The sequence below is a fragment of the Rhincodon typus genome, chromosome 25, assembly GCF_021869965.1.
Source record: "Rhincodon typus isolate 14 chromosome 25, sRhiTyp1.1, whole genome shotgun sequence".
NCBI lineage: Eukaryota > Metazoa > Chordata > Chondrichthyes > Orectolobiformes > Rhincodontidae > Rhincodon > Rhincodon typus.
In genome coordinates this window covers 3889990-3902269 of record NC_063356.1, presented here as the reverse complement: position 1 = coordinate 3902269, position 12280 = coordinate 3889990, and the positions used below count along the sequence as shown (strand labels likewise).

General features: G+C 43.5%; 1 protein-coding gene across 1 annotated transcript in view; it reads left to right on the top strand.

Annotated features, from left to right (window-relative positions):
* The window catches only part of LOC109914785 (putative helicase MOV-10), a 36202-nt gene extending 24903 nt beyond the window's left edge, over window positions 1–11299 (top strand). The window contains exons 8-13 of the mRNA XM_048611802.1: window positions 1470–1661; window positions 4150–4224; window positions 5753–5878; window positions 6912–7000; window positions 8722–8840; window positions 9824–11299. Of these exons, the coding sequence (XP_048467759.1) occupies window positions 1470–1661; window positions 4150–4224; window positions 5753–5878; window positions 6912–7000; window positions 8722–8840; window positions 9824–9888 (666 nt within the window). The 3' untranslated portion in view covers window positions 9889–11299. The remainder of the gene's footprint in view (window positions 1–1469; window positions 1662–4149; window positions 4225–5752; window positions 5879–6911; window positions 7001–8721; window positions 8841–9823) is intronic.
* Window positions 11300–12280: the final 981 nt, after the last annotated feature.

Here is a 12280-nt window from a genome sequence, read left to right as displayed (position 1 = left end):
CCACACCAGGGTAACTGTCCGTATTCCATCTGCCACACCAGGGTAACTGTCCGTATTCCATCTGCCACACCAGGGTAACTGTCCGTATTCCATCTGCCACACCAGGGTAACACCCTCCGCCCTCTGGCTCTGCAGAGTTTTCACATGATGCATTCAATATTTTAATTCTGCTTCTGTCTCTCAACAAATTCCTCAATGCACTTTGCCCCTCCACAGTAGGGAGAGAGAAACTCATGTATGAAAATTGTTGCAGCTGTAGTTTTGAGAGTGTGCTTGCTCTGTAGCTTCTGCAGAGCACCCTCTGTCTCATTCAGTTGTGCATCCTCTCTCTAGCAATCACCTGTCTGAACTGCCCACTATCACTTAGTTACATCAATGTACCATCTTGTTTCAGTATCCTTGAACTGGATTTTCGCTTTTACAGAACAAAACAATTGAAATTCCTTTTGCCCTACAAACTACATATTTTTGAAATGCAAAACCTGGACAATATCCAGGCTTGGGCTGAAAAGTGGCAGATAACATTTGTGCCACACAAATGCCAGGCTATGACCATCACCAATAAGAGACAATCTAACCACCGCCCCTTGACATTCAGTGGTATTACCATCAGTGAGTCCTCCACTATCAACATCCTGGGGGTTGCCATTAACCAGAAACTCAGCTGACCTAGCTATAAAGATACTGTGGCAACAAAAGCAAGTCAGAGTCTAACTGAATACTGCAGAGAGTAACTCACCTCCTGACTCCCCAAAGCCTGTTCACTATCTACAAGGCACAAGTCAGGAGTGTGATGGAATACTCCCCACTTGCCTGGATGGGTGCAGCCCCCACAACATGCAAGAAGCTTGACACCATCCAGGATAAACAGCCTGCTTGATTGGCACTATATCCACTAACGTTGATTCCCTCCACCACTGATGCTCAGGAGCAGCAGTGTGTACTATTTACAAGATGCTCTGCAGAAATTCACCAACAATCCTTAGAGAGCAACTTCCAAACACATGACCACTTCCACCTAGAAGGACAAGGGCAGCAGATACATGGGAACACTGCCCCCTTCAAGTTCCCCTCCAAGCCACTCCCCATCCTGACTTGGAAATATATCGCTGTTCCTTCACTGTTGCTGGGTCAAAATCCTGGAATTCCCTCCCTAAGGACGTTGTGGGTCAACCTACAGCACGTGGACTGCAGCGGTTCAAGCAGGCAGCTCACCACCAAATTCTCAAGGGCAAAAAAAGACAGGTCCAGCCAACGAGGCCCACTTCCCATGAAAAGAATTCAGGAGAGAGAATAAAACTTGCTGGAGGGATGGGTAGTTTTGGGACGGTGTTGGGGAGCGAAGGGGATGTGGAAGTACTGCAAGTGAGTGCTGATCCCTCTGGGGAAGACTGACGACCTCGATCAGAGGCCATCATGCTAGTTCTGGTGAATCTGCAATATTGACATTGAATATTTTTGGATTCTAGAACTTTCCAGTAATCTTTCATGGACTTCTAGGAGAAGATCAGAGAGAGGAAAAGAGCCCATCCTTCTTCAATCTTGACGAGATCGATCAAGTCTTGAACTACCTGAAGAAGCTGCTAACCAACCAGGGAAAGAAGGGTTTTGCCAAGATTTCACCCAAAGAAATTGGAGTCATTACTCCTTACAGGAAACAGGTTTGGAATTTCTACCTGGGGGCAGTGGAGGTGGAATTAACGAATAGCTGCATTTTTTTTATTCATTAACGGGATGAGGATGTCGCTAGCTAGACAGCATTTATTGCCCATCCCTAATTACCCAGAGGGCAGTTCAGAGTCAACCACATTGCTATGAGTCTGGAGTCACATGTAGGCCAGACCAGGTAAGGATGGCAGTTTCCTTCCATAAAGGACATGTGAACTAGATGGGTTTTTCCAACAATCAACAATGGATTCATAGTCATCATTAGATTCTTAATTTCCAGATATTTTATTGAATTCAAATTCCATGGCGGGATTCAAACCAGGGTCCCCAGAACATTATCTGGGTCTCTGGATTAACAGTCCAGTGATAATACCACTAAGCCATTGCTTGAGAACAATCAAAAAAGTCATACCCCTGCCCCCAAATTCCAATTTATTTCTGTGCAGCCGTCCATGAATCTGTCTTGTCCTTGTCCTTGTCCTTGTAACAGCCTCCATGGGTTTGTTGCGTTAAAATTGAGAGCCATCTCAAGCACTTGTGATTCTAACTTGCCTTGCAACTCAGAATTGTCACCTTTTGTCACTTTCCCCACTTTTCCCTGAAAATACCACGCCTCAGACTTTTACAACTCATCATATACGTCTTTGTGTTAGTCTCACTGCTGCCTGTTCTTCACTCAGAGCCCTGTAATTTGCTCCACTGTTTTGAACCGTTTATCAATTTCCCATTGAAAATGCCTTTTGAATCTGTTTTCACTGCCCTTTTCTGACACTGATCACAGTAACTCACTGGGTGTGTTTTTAAAAAGGAAAGTCTCCCTGTCTTTCTTCTGGCTTGTGCATCAACAGAACTGCACAGCACTGTGGAAAGTGAAGAGAAAGGGTTATGATAGTTGGTGACAGAAGTGGGCTTTAGGGAGATAGCGGGGTGAAGGGAATGATACCCATGGTGTGGAGCCTGGGCAGCTGATGGCACAGTCACTAGTGGGTTGATATAGTCAGGAAGAGGGATGGCATGCCAAAAGGCAGGAGAGGTGTAGGGATCAGTGGGGGTGGCAGTTTAAAAAGGACAGACACAGAAACAAACACCAAGTAACACAGCAATCTTGAGAGTGCTGGATTTTCGCTTTTACAGAACAAAACAATTGAAATTCCTTGCCCTCTGTATTCCTTTTGCCCTACAAACTACAAGTTTTTGAAATGCAAAACCTGGACAATATCCAGGCTTGGGCTGAAAAGTGGCAAATAACATTTGCACATCCAAAACGTCAGCTTTCCTGCTCCTCTGACGCTGCTTGGCCTGCTGTGTTCATCCAGCTCTACACCTTGTTATCTCAGATTCTCCAGCATCAGCAGTTCCTAGTATCTCTGGCGTATTGTTCCTGTTTTTCAAAGGGATGTTGAAACTACTTGTGCAGCTGTCATAAACTGGCCAGGATCTTTTGTTTTTATTCATTCACGGGATGAGGGCGTCACTGGCCAGGCAGCATTTATTGCCCATCTCTAATTGCCCAAAGGGCAGTTCAGAGTCAACCACGTTACTGTGGGTCTGGAGTCACATCTAGGCCAGACCAGCTAAGGATGGCAGTTTCCTTCCCCAAAGGATATTAGTGAACCAGCTGGGTTTTTCCAACAATTGGCCATGATTCATGTTCATCGTTAGACTCTTAATTCCCGATTTTTATTGAATTCAAATTCTACCATGTCCCGTGGTGGGATTCGAACCCGGTCCCCAGAATATTACCTGGATCTCTGGATTAAGAGGCTAGTGATAATACCACTAGACGATCACCTCCTCAATCTCCTCATTTGCCACAGTGGTTTTGTTTGATAAATGTGTGTAGGCCAAGGGTTTTAGCAGAACTGCTGGGGGTAAACGGAGTTAAGATACAGATAACCCCTGAAGTCCAGATTGTAGACTAAATTGTGAGGAGGGGTTATGCAAATTAGGCTTACATTTTCTCTAGAATTAAGAAGGTTAAGGGGTGTTCTGGTTAAAGTCTCCACGTATTAGCAGGAAATGATGGGTAGATAAACTATTCCCACTGGAGCCTCTGGAATGGGGGAACAGAGTCTGAGAATTAGGACCAGCTCGTTTAGGAGAGATGTTAGGAAGCACTTCTACATGCAAAGGGTAGGGGAGGTTTGGAACTCTCTTCCACAAAAGGCAGTGGATGCTCGATCAGTTGTTCATTTTAAATCTGACACAGATAAATTTCTGCTAAGCAAAAGTGTTGAGGGACGTGGGCCAAAGGCAGATATATGGAGTTAGGCCACAAATCAGCCATGACCTCATTGAATGGCAGAACAGACTCGAAGAGCTGAATGGCCTGTTCCTTTATTCCAATGTGCCTGTGTCCTAACTGTGTAGACTGCAACACACTTGAGATGTTGGATGATCTCCTTCTGTGATGCTTGGTTGTTAGCTGTGGTGACACTTAAGTCAGCGCTGGTGCTGTTTAATCAGACTTACTCTCGACAGGTTGAGAAAATCCGCGAAGCGATTAACCGAGTGGACAAGGTGCTGAAGGTTATGGATAACATCAGAGAGTTGAAGGTATGTGGCAATGCTGAGGTGGACCGGTAATGGTATATTTTATCCTGGCACTGCTTCCTCTTTCTTTTCAATCTGAACCTTGTGGATTTGGTGTTTTCTAAATGTTAATCATTTTATTCAGCGACAAGCGGTCACTAAATAAAACAGTCTTTATTTGTGCATGGTTTCCTTCCCCCGTGATGAATTTCAGGATCAGTTCATCTAAATCCAACCTCTGGGTGGCCCAGACACTTGGCGCTTCATGAATATTTTTGAAGGGCAGCCAGTGCTATTTTCCTTGACATTACAACAGCCAATTTGTACACAGCAAGCTCCCAGAAACAGGAAACCAAAAGCCAAATGCTGTGACTGCTGAAAATCTGAGACAAAAGTCAAAAATACGAAATACTTAGCAGCTCGGGCAGCATCTATAGAGGGAAGCAATGAACATTTTGAATTGAATTCTGAAAAAGAATCATATTTGACTTGCAAAGTTAATCGTTTCACTTTCTGCAGATGCTGCCAGTCTTACTGAGTATTTCCAGAAAGTTCTGTATTTTTTTAAACCCCATGTTGATGTTGATTGAGGAATATCTGTTGGTCAAGGGGGAACTCCTCTGCTGTTCAAAAATAGCAGGAGGTGCCTCTGTTTAGCAACTTGTGCAAAAGACAGTTCCTCTGACAGTGCAGCACAGTGAGTGTTAGCCCGGATCATCCGTCTGCACTAAGGTTTGACCCTACCTGCTCCCAACGAAGCCACAATTATTCACATCGTGAAGAATTGAGCTTAATCCATGAAACTTAATGCTTATTCATTTCGGCAGTCGTAAAAATGTGTTAGTTGACTCCCATGAGAGCCCAGAATGCAGAGTTTAAAATCTGCACAAGCTCAGCAAAGCAAAACTCTACCCAGTGTAGCGAGTGTGTTGATGTTAATGGCTTTTCCTGCTGCATCAGATGGACTTTTAAAAACAAAAGGCAAATTAATCAGCATCTTTCCTTTTAGTAATGGCCAAGCCTAATTGTTAGCATCCAGCCAGAATCACATTACTCTCTCAATCGCACTTTAATCAGCTGATTGAAGGTTCTGACTTTAGTCTGAAATCAGCAGGTGCGTTTTAAATTTTATTGAACTCTGAACAGCCTGATTTGATACGAAAACAGAAATTGTTGGCGAAACTCAGCAGGTCTGGCAGCATCTGTGGGGAGAAAGCAGAGTTAGCATTTAGAGTCAAATGACTCTTTGTCAGAACTGGCAGAGTTCTGAAGAAGGGTCACTGGACTCAAAACGTTAACCCTGTTTCTGTCTGCACAGATGCTGTTAGACCTGCTGAGTTCCTTCAGCATTTTGTTTCGGATCACCAGCATCCCCAGTTCTTTGTTTTATTTGATTTTTGATACTTGATATTTATTTGGTGACTTGTCTGTAATTGCTGCTGATGGTGATGGCAAGTAATTAACGCATTTGCCCAATGTAGCCAGCTGTTACTGCTGAGTCCAGGCCGGAACGTGATGGGCACGGAGATTTTAAGTGTTTGCATTTCTTTAGGTGGGGTCTGTCGAGGAGTTTCAGGGACAGGAACGAAAAGTGATTATCATCTCCACAGTCCGCAGCTGTTCCGATTATTTACAGATGGACGAGGACTTCAACCTAGGCTTCCTCAAAAACCCAAAGGTATTTTTGTTACAACTCATCCCCAAAGCACTCCACACTGCAGTGATGTTCCTTGCCCCCCATTGGTTTTGAAGTATAGTCGCAATTGTAGGAAACATGCTCTGAACTCCCACAACCAGAAATTTAGTAATGACCACACCATCTGTGTTTGTGATGTCAACTGAAAGATAATTAATAGCTCCAGGGCACCAGAGGGAACTCTCCAGCTCTTCATTTAAAAATAGTAGCTGTCTCCATTTGAGCGAGCAAATAAACAGGGTGTCTCGTTCAAGGTCATAGTTTTAGGATAAGGGGCCGCAGCTTTAAAATAGAGATGAGGAAGAATTACTGTGGAATTCACTCCCTCAGAGTGTGGTGGATGCCAGGACACTGAATAACTTGAAGGAGGAGATAGATTTTGAATTAGTAACGTGTTAAAGTGTTATGGGGAGTGGGCAGGAAAGTGGAGTTGAGGCTGAGATAAGATCTGCCACAATGGTATTAAATGGTGGAGCAGACTGAGGGGCTGAATGGCCTACTCCTGCTCCTAGCTCTTCTGTTCATATATTTCATCCAAAACACCGTAAACCGGAGACCGCTGTACAATTTCTCATACTTACGAATGCAATCCCATATAAGGGTGTATTAATATTAATTTTGAAGATCTGACACACAGATATTACCTTGTACTTATGTACGGCTATTTTACCTTGTCCTGCCTTGCGTATAAATCGACTTGTGAACAGACTCTAACGGAACCTCCTTGCAATCCGGGGACTGCCTGTATCTGGGACTGTGCAGCACTCCCTCTGCGTTGCACGGGCAGTGTCTGTCGGTCTGGACTAGGGGCTCGAGGTCAGACTGAGACTTAATCCTGTGACCTGACATAGCAGTTAGAGTGAGTAATGGTGAGAGATAATGTGTTTCTCAATTGGCTATCGATTGCATTCTCTGTGTCACTCTTGCAAATCTGGACTGCCTCATGGGCTGCGTATGGTGTGAAAATGTTTGTTAGTGAATATTGAGTAACCTTCCTTTCTGCTCTTTTCAATAGCGTTTTAATGTTGCACTGACCAGAGCCAAGGCCCTGTTGATAGTGGTGGGAAACCCCATTATCCTCAGCAAAGACCGAAACTGGAACAGGTAGGTAAAACCTGTCATGCTGAGTACCATGAAACTGCCACCAGTTCCAGTTTGCAGCTACAGGATTGCGTAGCTGTCCTGTGACCTATTCAGGAGCTTTATGAAAGCTTCAGCAACCCCCAATTATCACAGCTGAGTTCATGCATTTGCCACCTGGACGCTGATGTAAACCAAAACTGGGGAACAATTGTAGGAAAGCAGCTTTTAAGAAAAAACCGCTCACCTACATTTTGACCATGTAACATTCTAAAAATTATTGGACGTGGGAAAATTGGCTGTTTGACCAAGTCTGGAATTATCCAGTGATCTAACATGGCCCTGTCTGGGTAAGGCTCACTGTGGGACATGGAACATTGACAGTGGGGAGTGTGATCAGGATGACAGTTCTTGCGGAGCTTTGGTGAATGGTGCTGGAGGAGAAGGGGGTGGGGCTGTGGTGGTTAGAACAAAGAGATCATTTGGTGAATCCTGGAAGATTCTGATCGATCAAAGTTCGCAGCTTGTGTTCTCCATGTGACCGTGGGTTGCAGGGAAACATGGTCCAGTCATGTTTGCTCAGTTCCCCTATTGACCTTTCCTGGTCGAGGAGATACTCCGAGGAATCTTGGTTAAGCTTTTCCTTGTGTCAGGTGCAGTGAATGAGCTCCAACATTGCTTCAGAAGCTCAGTAACATCCAGGGAGAGGCTGCTCCTCACTCGACTCAACATTCACTCCCTCCATCACTGATGCTCAGTGTGTACCAGCTCCAAGGTGCACTGCAGACGTTCACCAAGGCTCCATAGACAGAATCTTCCACCATCTAGAAGGACATGGGCAGCAGATACATGGGAACATTACCCTCTGCAAATTCCACTCCAAGTCACTCACCATCCTGACTTGGAAATATATCCTTCACTGCTGCTGGGTCAAAATCCTGGAAATTCCTCCCTAAGGGCATTTTGGGTCCACATACACCACATGTACTGCAGCAGTTCAAGAAGGCAGCTCAGCACCACCTCTAGGACAACTATGGACAGGTAATAAATGCTGGACCAGCCAGCGATGCCCACAAGTGAATAAAAAGTAAAAGATTATTAACTATTGATGGTAATGGAGTTCTTATTTCTAGAGAACGGGTGAAAGAAAATCTGAATCTCATTAAAACTATGTACCAGTAGGGTCAAAAAAGGGAGGATGTCTGTTTGTTTGGGGGTGTGGGGAGGAGCCCAAAACTAGACGTTGCAAGATAATTTATTAATCAATCGAAAAGGGAATACAGGAGAAACATTTTTTCACAGAGTGGCAAGATAAAGGAGCTCATGACCACAAGAACTGGTCAAGGTAAATAATAAAGATTTATTAAAGTGCAATTGGATAAACACATGAGGGAGAAGGATTAACCTAAGGGTGGAAGGAGACAAAAATACAAGTGACAATAAATTACTGTTGTATTGCATTCTATTCTATCTTGTTGGCCAAATGGTCTGATTCTGTCCTGCATGCCGTAAATGAATCCAAGTTGTTTGTTGAATGAAGGAACTTTGCTGAGTTTGCAGGTCTGTGTCGCAGTTGAGACAGTGAACAATCACTGATGGTAGAGGGAAGAAGATTGGGGATGCACAAGGGGCTTGTATTGGAGGATGTGGGGGGGTGTGAGGCAGCAAGAGCGGAAGAACCACTGCCTAGGAGGAAAGGGAGTCTTTGTATCTGTCTGCCTCCTGATTCAGTGTTTTATCTGCAGCTTCCTGAATTACTGTGTCAATAATGAGTGTTACACTGGCTACAATTATGCAAGCGATGATCTTGAAAGTGACCTTGTCGAAGGCCTTGAAAAGCTCGGCCTGGACCCTGACCCAGCAGGTACGTTCAGAGATGTTAGGAAGTGAGTGTGTATGTGTTTTCTTCCCCCATATTTGCATAGAAGGGAAAAGGTAAAATAGCCAGAGTCCAAGAGGGCAATAGAGCTGCTGTCTCATTAGAGAGACAGACAATTGGTGCTAGTTTAATGTGAGGGTCACCACACCTCGGAAGACAGGAGAGTCCTTCATGGTAACCTCAGCTAGCACAGGAATCGAACCCATGTTTTAGTATCACTCCATATTGCAAAACAGCCATCCAGACAGCTGAACTATTGGAAAATTGCCACAGAATATTAAATCAAATCGCACAGAATGTAGTCTTTGAGAATAGCTCATTTGCAAGGGGTTTTGACTTGATTTGTTTGGGGATTTTAGCATTGAGACGAGATCTGCATTCACTGGAGTTTAGAAGAATGAGAGGGACTATCTTTAAAATGTCTATAATTCCCAAGGGCTGAACAGACTGGATGCAGGGCTGATGCCAAGGAGCTAGAGAACAAGGAACCATGGTCTCCGGATACAGGGTGGGCCAATTTGGACTGATATGAGGAGAAATGTCTTCACGAAAAGGTGGTAAACCTGTGAATTCTCTACCACATGCTGTTGAGATCCAGTCCCTCAATATATTTAAGAAAGAAATAGATTTTTAGACACTAAAGACATCAAGGGGTTTGGGGTGAGTGTAGGATTACAGTGCTCAAGTGATGTAACTATGATCATATTGAATGATCTAGAGAGTTTGACGGGCTGAGTAGCCTACTCCTATTTTGTGTTTTGGTTAAGAGACGTTCCTGGCTTGAGGAAACAACTAGGGGGTCAGTAGTGGTGTGGATAGGGTATAGTTAAACTGGGACAAGGTGCTGATGGGACTCATGACATCTTGTTTCTGTCTTGAAGTTTGTTGCTCGCACTTTGGGAATATAATGTGGGGACGGGTGAGACACCTTGTCCAGTGGCCTGATTTGTTAATTCTGAATTGCTCAGCAGATCCTGATACTCTCAGCATCATTCAGCAGCAACTGGAACCTGAATGGAGAAGTGAAGTTTGATGGAACTGAATCTTAAACATGAAGACAGCAATAACATTGCAAACTCTGAATGTCTAAAATTTGACTGGGAGAGCTGCTTTAGTCAAATGTTTATATTAATATATATTTGTAAAATTTGAGAAGAAAATTGAGTTCTCTTAAAAAGATCAAGTACTTTCTATAAATTGTTTAATTTCAAAATTGTGAATTTTTAACTATTTTCTACAAATGGGACCTATGATGTGTTATGGTAATGCTGCATTTCTGAATTCTGCTTTTTCCAATGTGTTGAGGTTCTGCTCTGCAGGGTACTGGTGTGGAAAGTCCATCTTCAAACTGCCCACGTATCAAGATGAAGTCTGCTACAAATCCTGACATAGTTTGGGGACTTGTAGCTGATCCCTAGTTCCACCTCTGACCTGTGTTGCGCTGGCTTATTCTCAGCAGCAGGGTTTGCTGTAACTGACCTCAGCAATTTCGGGGTCATCTGCAGTTCCTTATCAACTTGCCTCCTTCCACCTTGGCACGTTATAGACTGCAGAACGTAGAATGTGACCCTCCTCTCCTTGCCAACCATGTCCAAATAGCCACTCTGCTGAGTTGCTACTGGTTGGGCCATGGGCAGTGTGTTATTTGTTTTGAACCCATGCTCCATCCTGAGCCTTGCTGGCAACCTAGCATTTGTGGATGAATTGATACAGTCAATCATAAACTGTGATGTTTACCCACACCTACTGTCTGTTTAATTGCTGCTTGTTGCTCAGCTCAAACTTTAGAAATGAGTGACATACCTTATGCTCCTTTAACAAAGAAGCTGCCTTTACCAGATTCATTATTGCTGATCTTCGTAGTTAGCAACAATATACAGATTCACTTACAAATTGAGGGTGTGCATGTTATCGAAGGCATCTGTAATCTGCATGTATTTGTCAGAATGCGCAGGTTCCTGTAATGCACTTCCAATGACTGACTGCTTTGTCTGCTTCCTACTTCAGACTTGTGGGAGGAGATTTGATTTTGCTAAAGTTTGAAGATATTGGGTGGACACCCATTATACATCTGTGAAACGGAAAAGGCAGAGAGACACACAAACAGATGGCTGATCGGAAACCATGCAAAGTCAGGATGACCATGTTTGTGTGTCTGTTTATTCCATCAGCAGCTGCTTTCTCCTGTACAGCCAACTTCACAAACAAGGGGGGAGAAAGTAGTAAGAAGCTTAATCCCAGGTGTTGAATGTGTTCCTTGTTTGGTCTCTCACACCCAGCCACTCGTTCCTTCATTATATAATTGATGTGACTGATCTGGTAGCAGTCTTCTTCACTGGGGTTTTCTAGATGAATAATTAGCTTGTTTTGTCTGTGGCATACCATTTGAAAAAAGATGCAATATCTGGAGATCTCAATAAATTTTATAAATATATATATATAAATATTTATATTTATGTGTTTATTGTGTTTATCAAAGACTGATTTGAGTCTTGGCAAGTATGGTGAATGTGTATAAATTGATTCTCTGCTTCCCCCTTCCTTAACTGGTTAATTTGTTTTCTGTGGTGAAAGCTGGTTGGGTCACTGGATAAACTTCCAACTTCTCTTCCGATTTATACCACAGTGTCTCATGTAAACCTGAATGGTCCATTTGGAATTTTGGTTTTCTTCGATTAGGACTATACTCCCACTGGGGCTGGGGTAACCGGATCGAAAAAGTTAAAGAAACTGATGTGATGTGCAATATCACCTCCCATGCTGGCCAATGCTGCACTGGACATCACTTTGAATTCATCCAGCTAGCTGACACTTTCAAAGCTAATGTGTTTCTTGCTGTAATTCCCTTCCTAAACTTCTGCTTCTCCCTTTCCTCCTCTTAATCCTGTGTTATTTTTTACTTAATTCCCAGAATGTGGATGTCACTGTTTTGGCCAGCATTTATTGCCCATTCCTTATGGAGATCTTTTGCCTTGAGCCACTGTTAAAAATGCAGTCCCAGGATTATAACCCAGTGACAGTGAAATAATGGCAAGATGTTTCCAAGTCAGAATAGTGTGTATCTTGGAGGAGAACTTGCAGGGGGTCTATCTGCTGCCCCTGCCCTTCCAGATAGTAGAGGTCACAGGTTTGAATGGTGCTATCAAAATCACCTTGGTGAGTTACTGCAGTGCACCTTGTAGATAGTACACACTGCTGCTACTGAGCATTGGTGGTGAAGGGAGTGAATGTTGAAGATCGTGGATGGAGTGCCAATTAAGTGATTGTTAGGAATCTTATTATGATCAAGATTTATTATGGTACAGGTAGTTCTCCTGTAATACGATAGTTGCATTCTTGTGTGACCTCACACTATAGAAAATCGCGCCATAGAAAATCACATTATAGGGAAATCGCTGTAGAAAATTCCTACAAACTGTACAGCA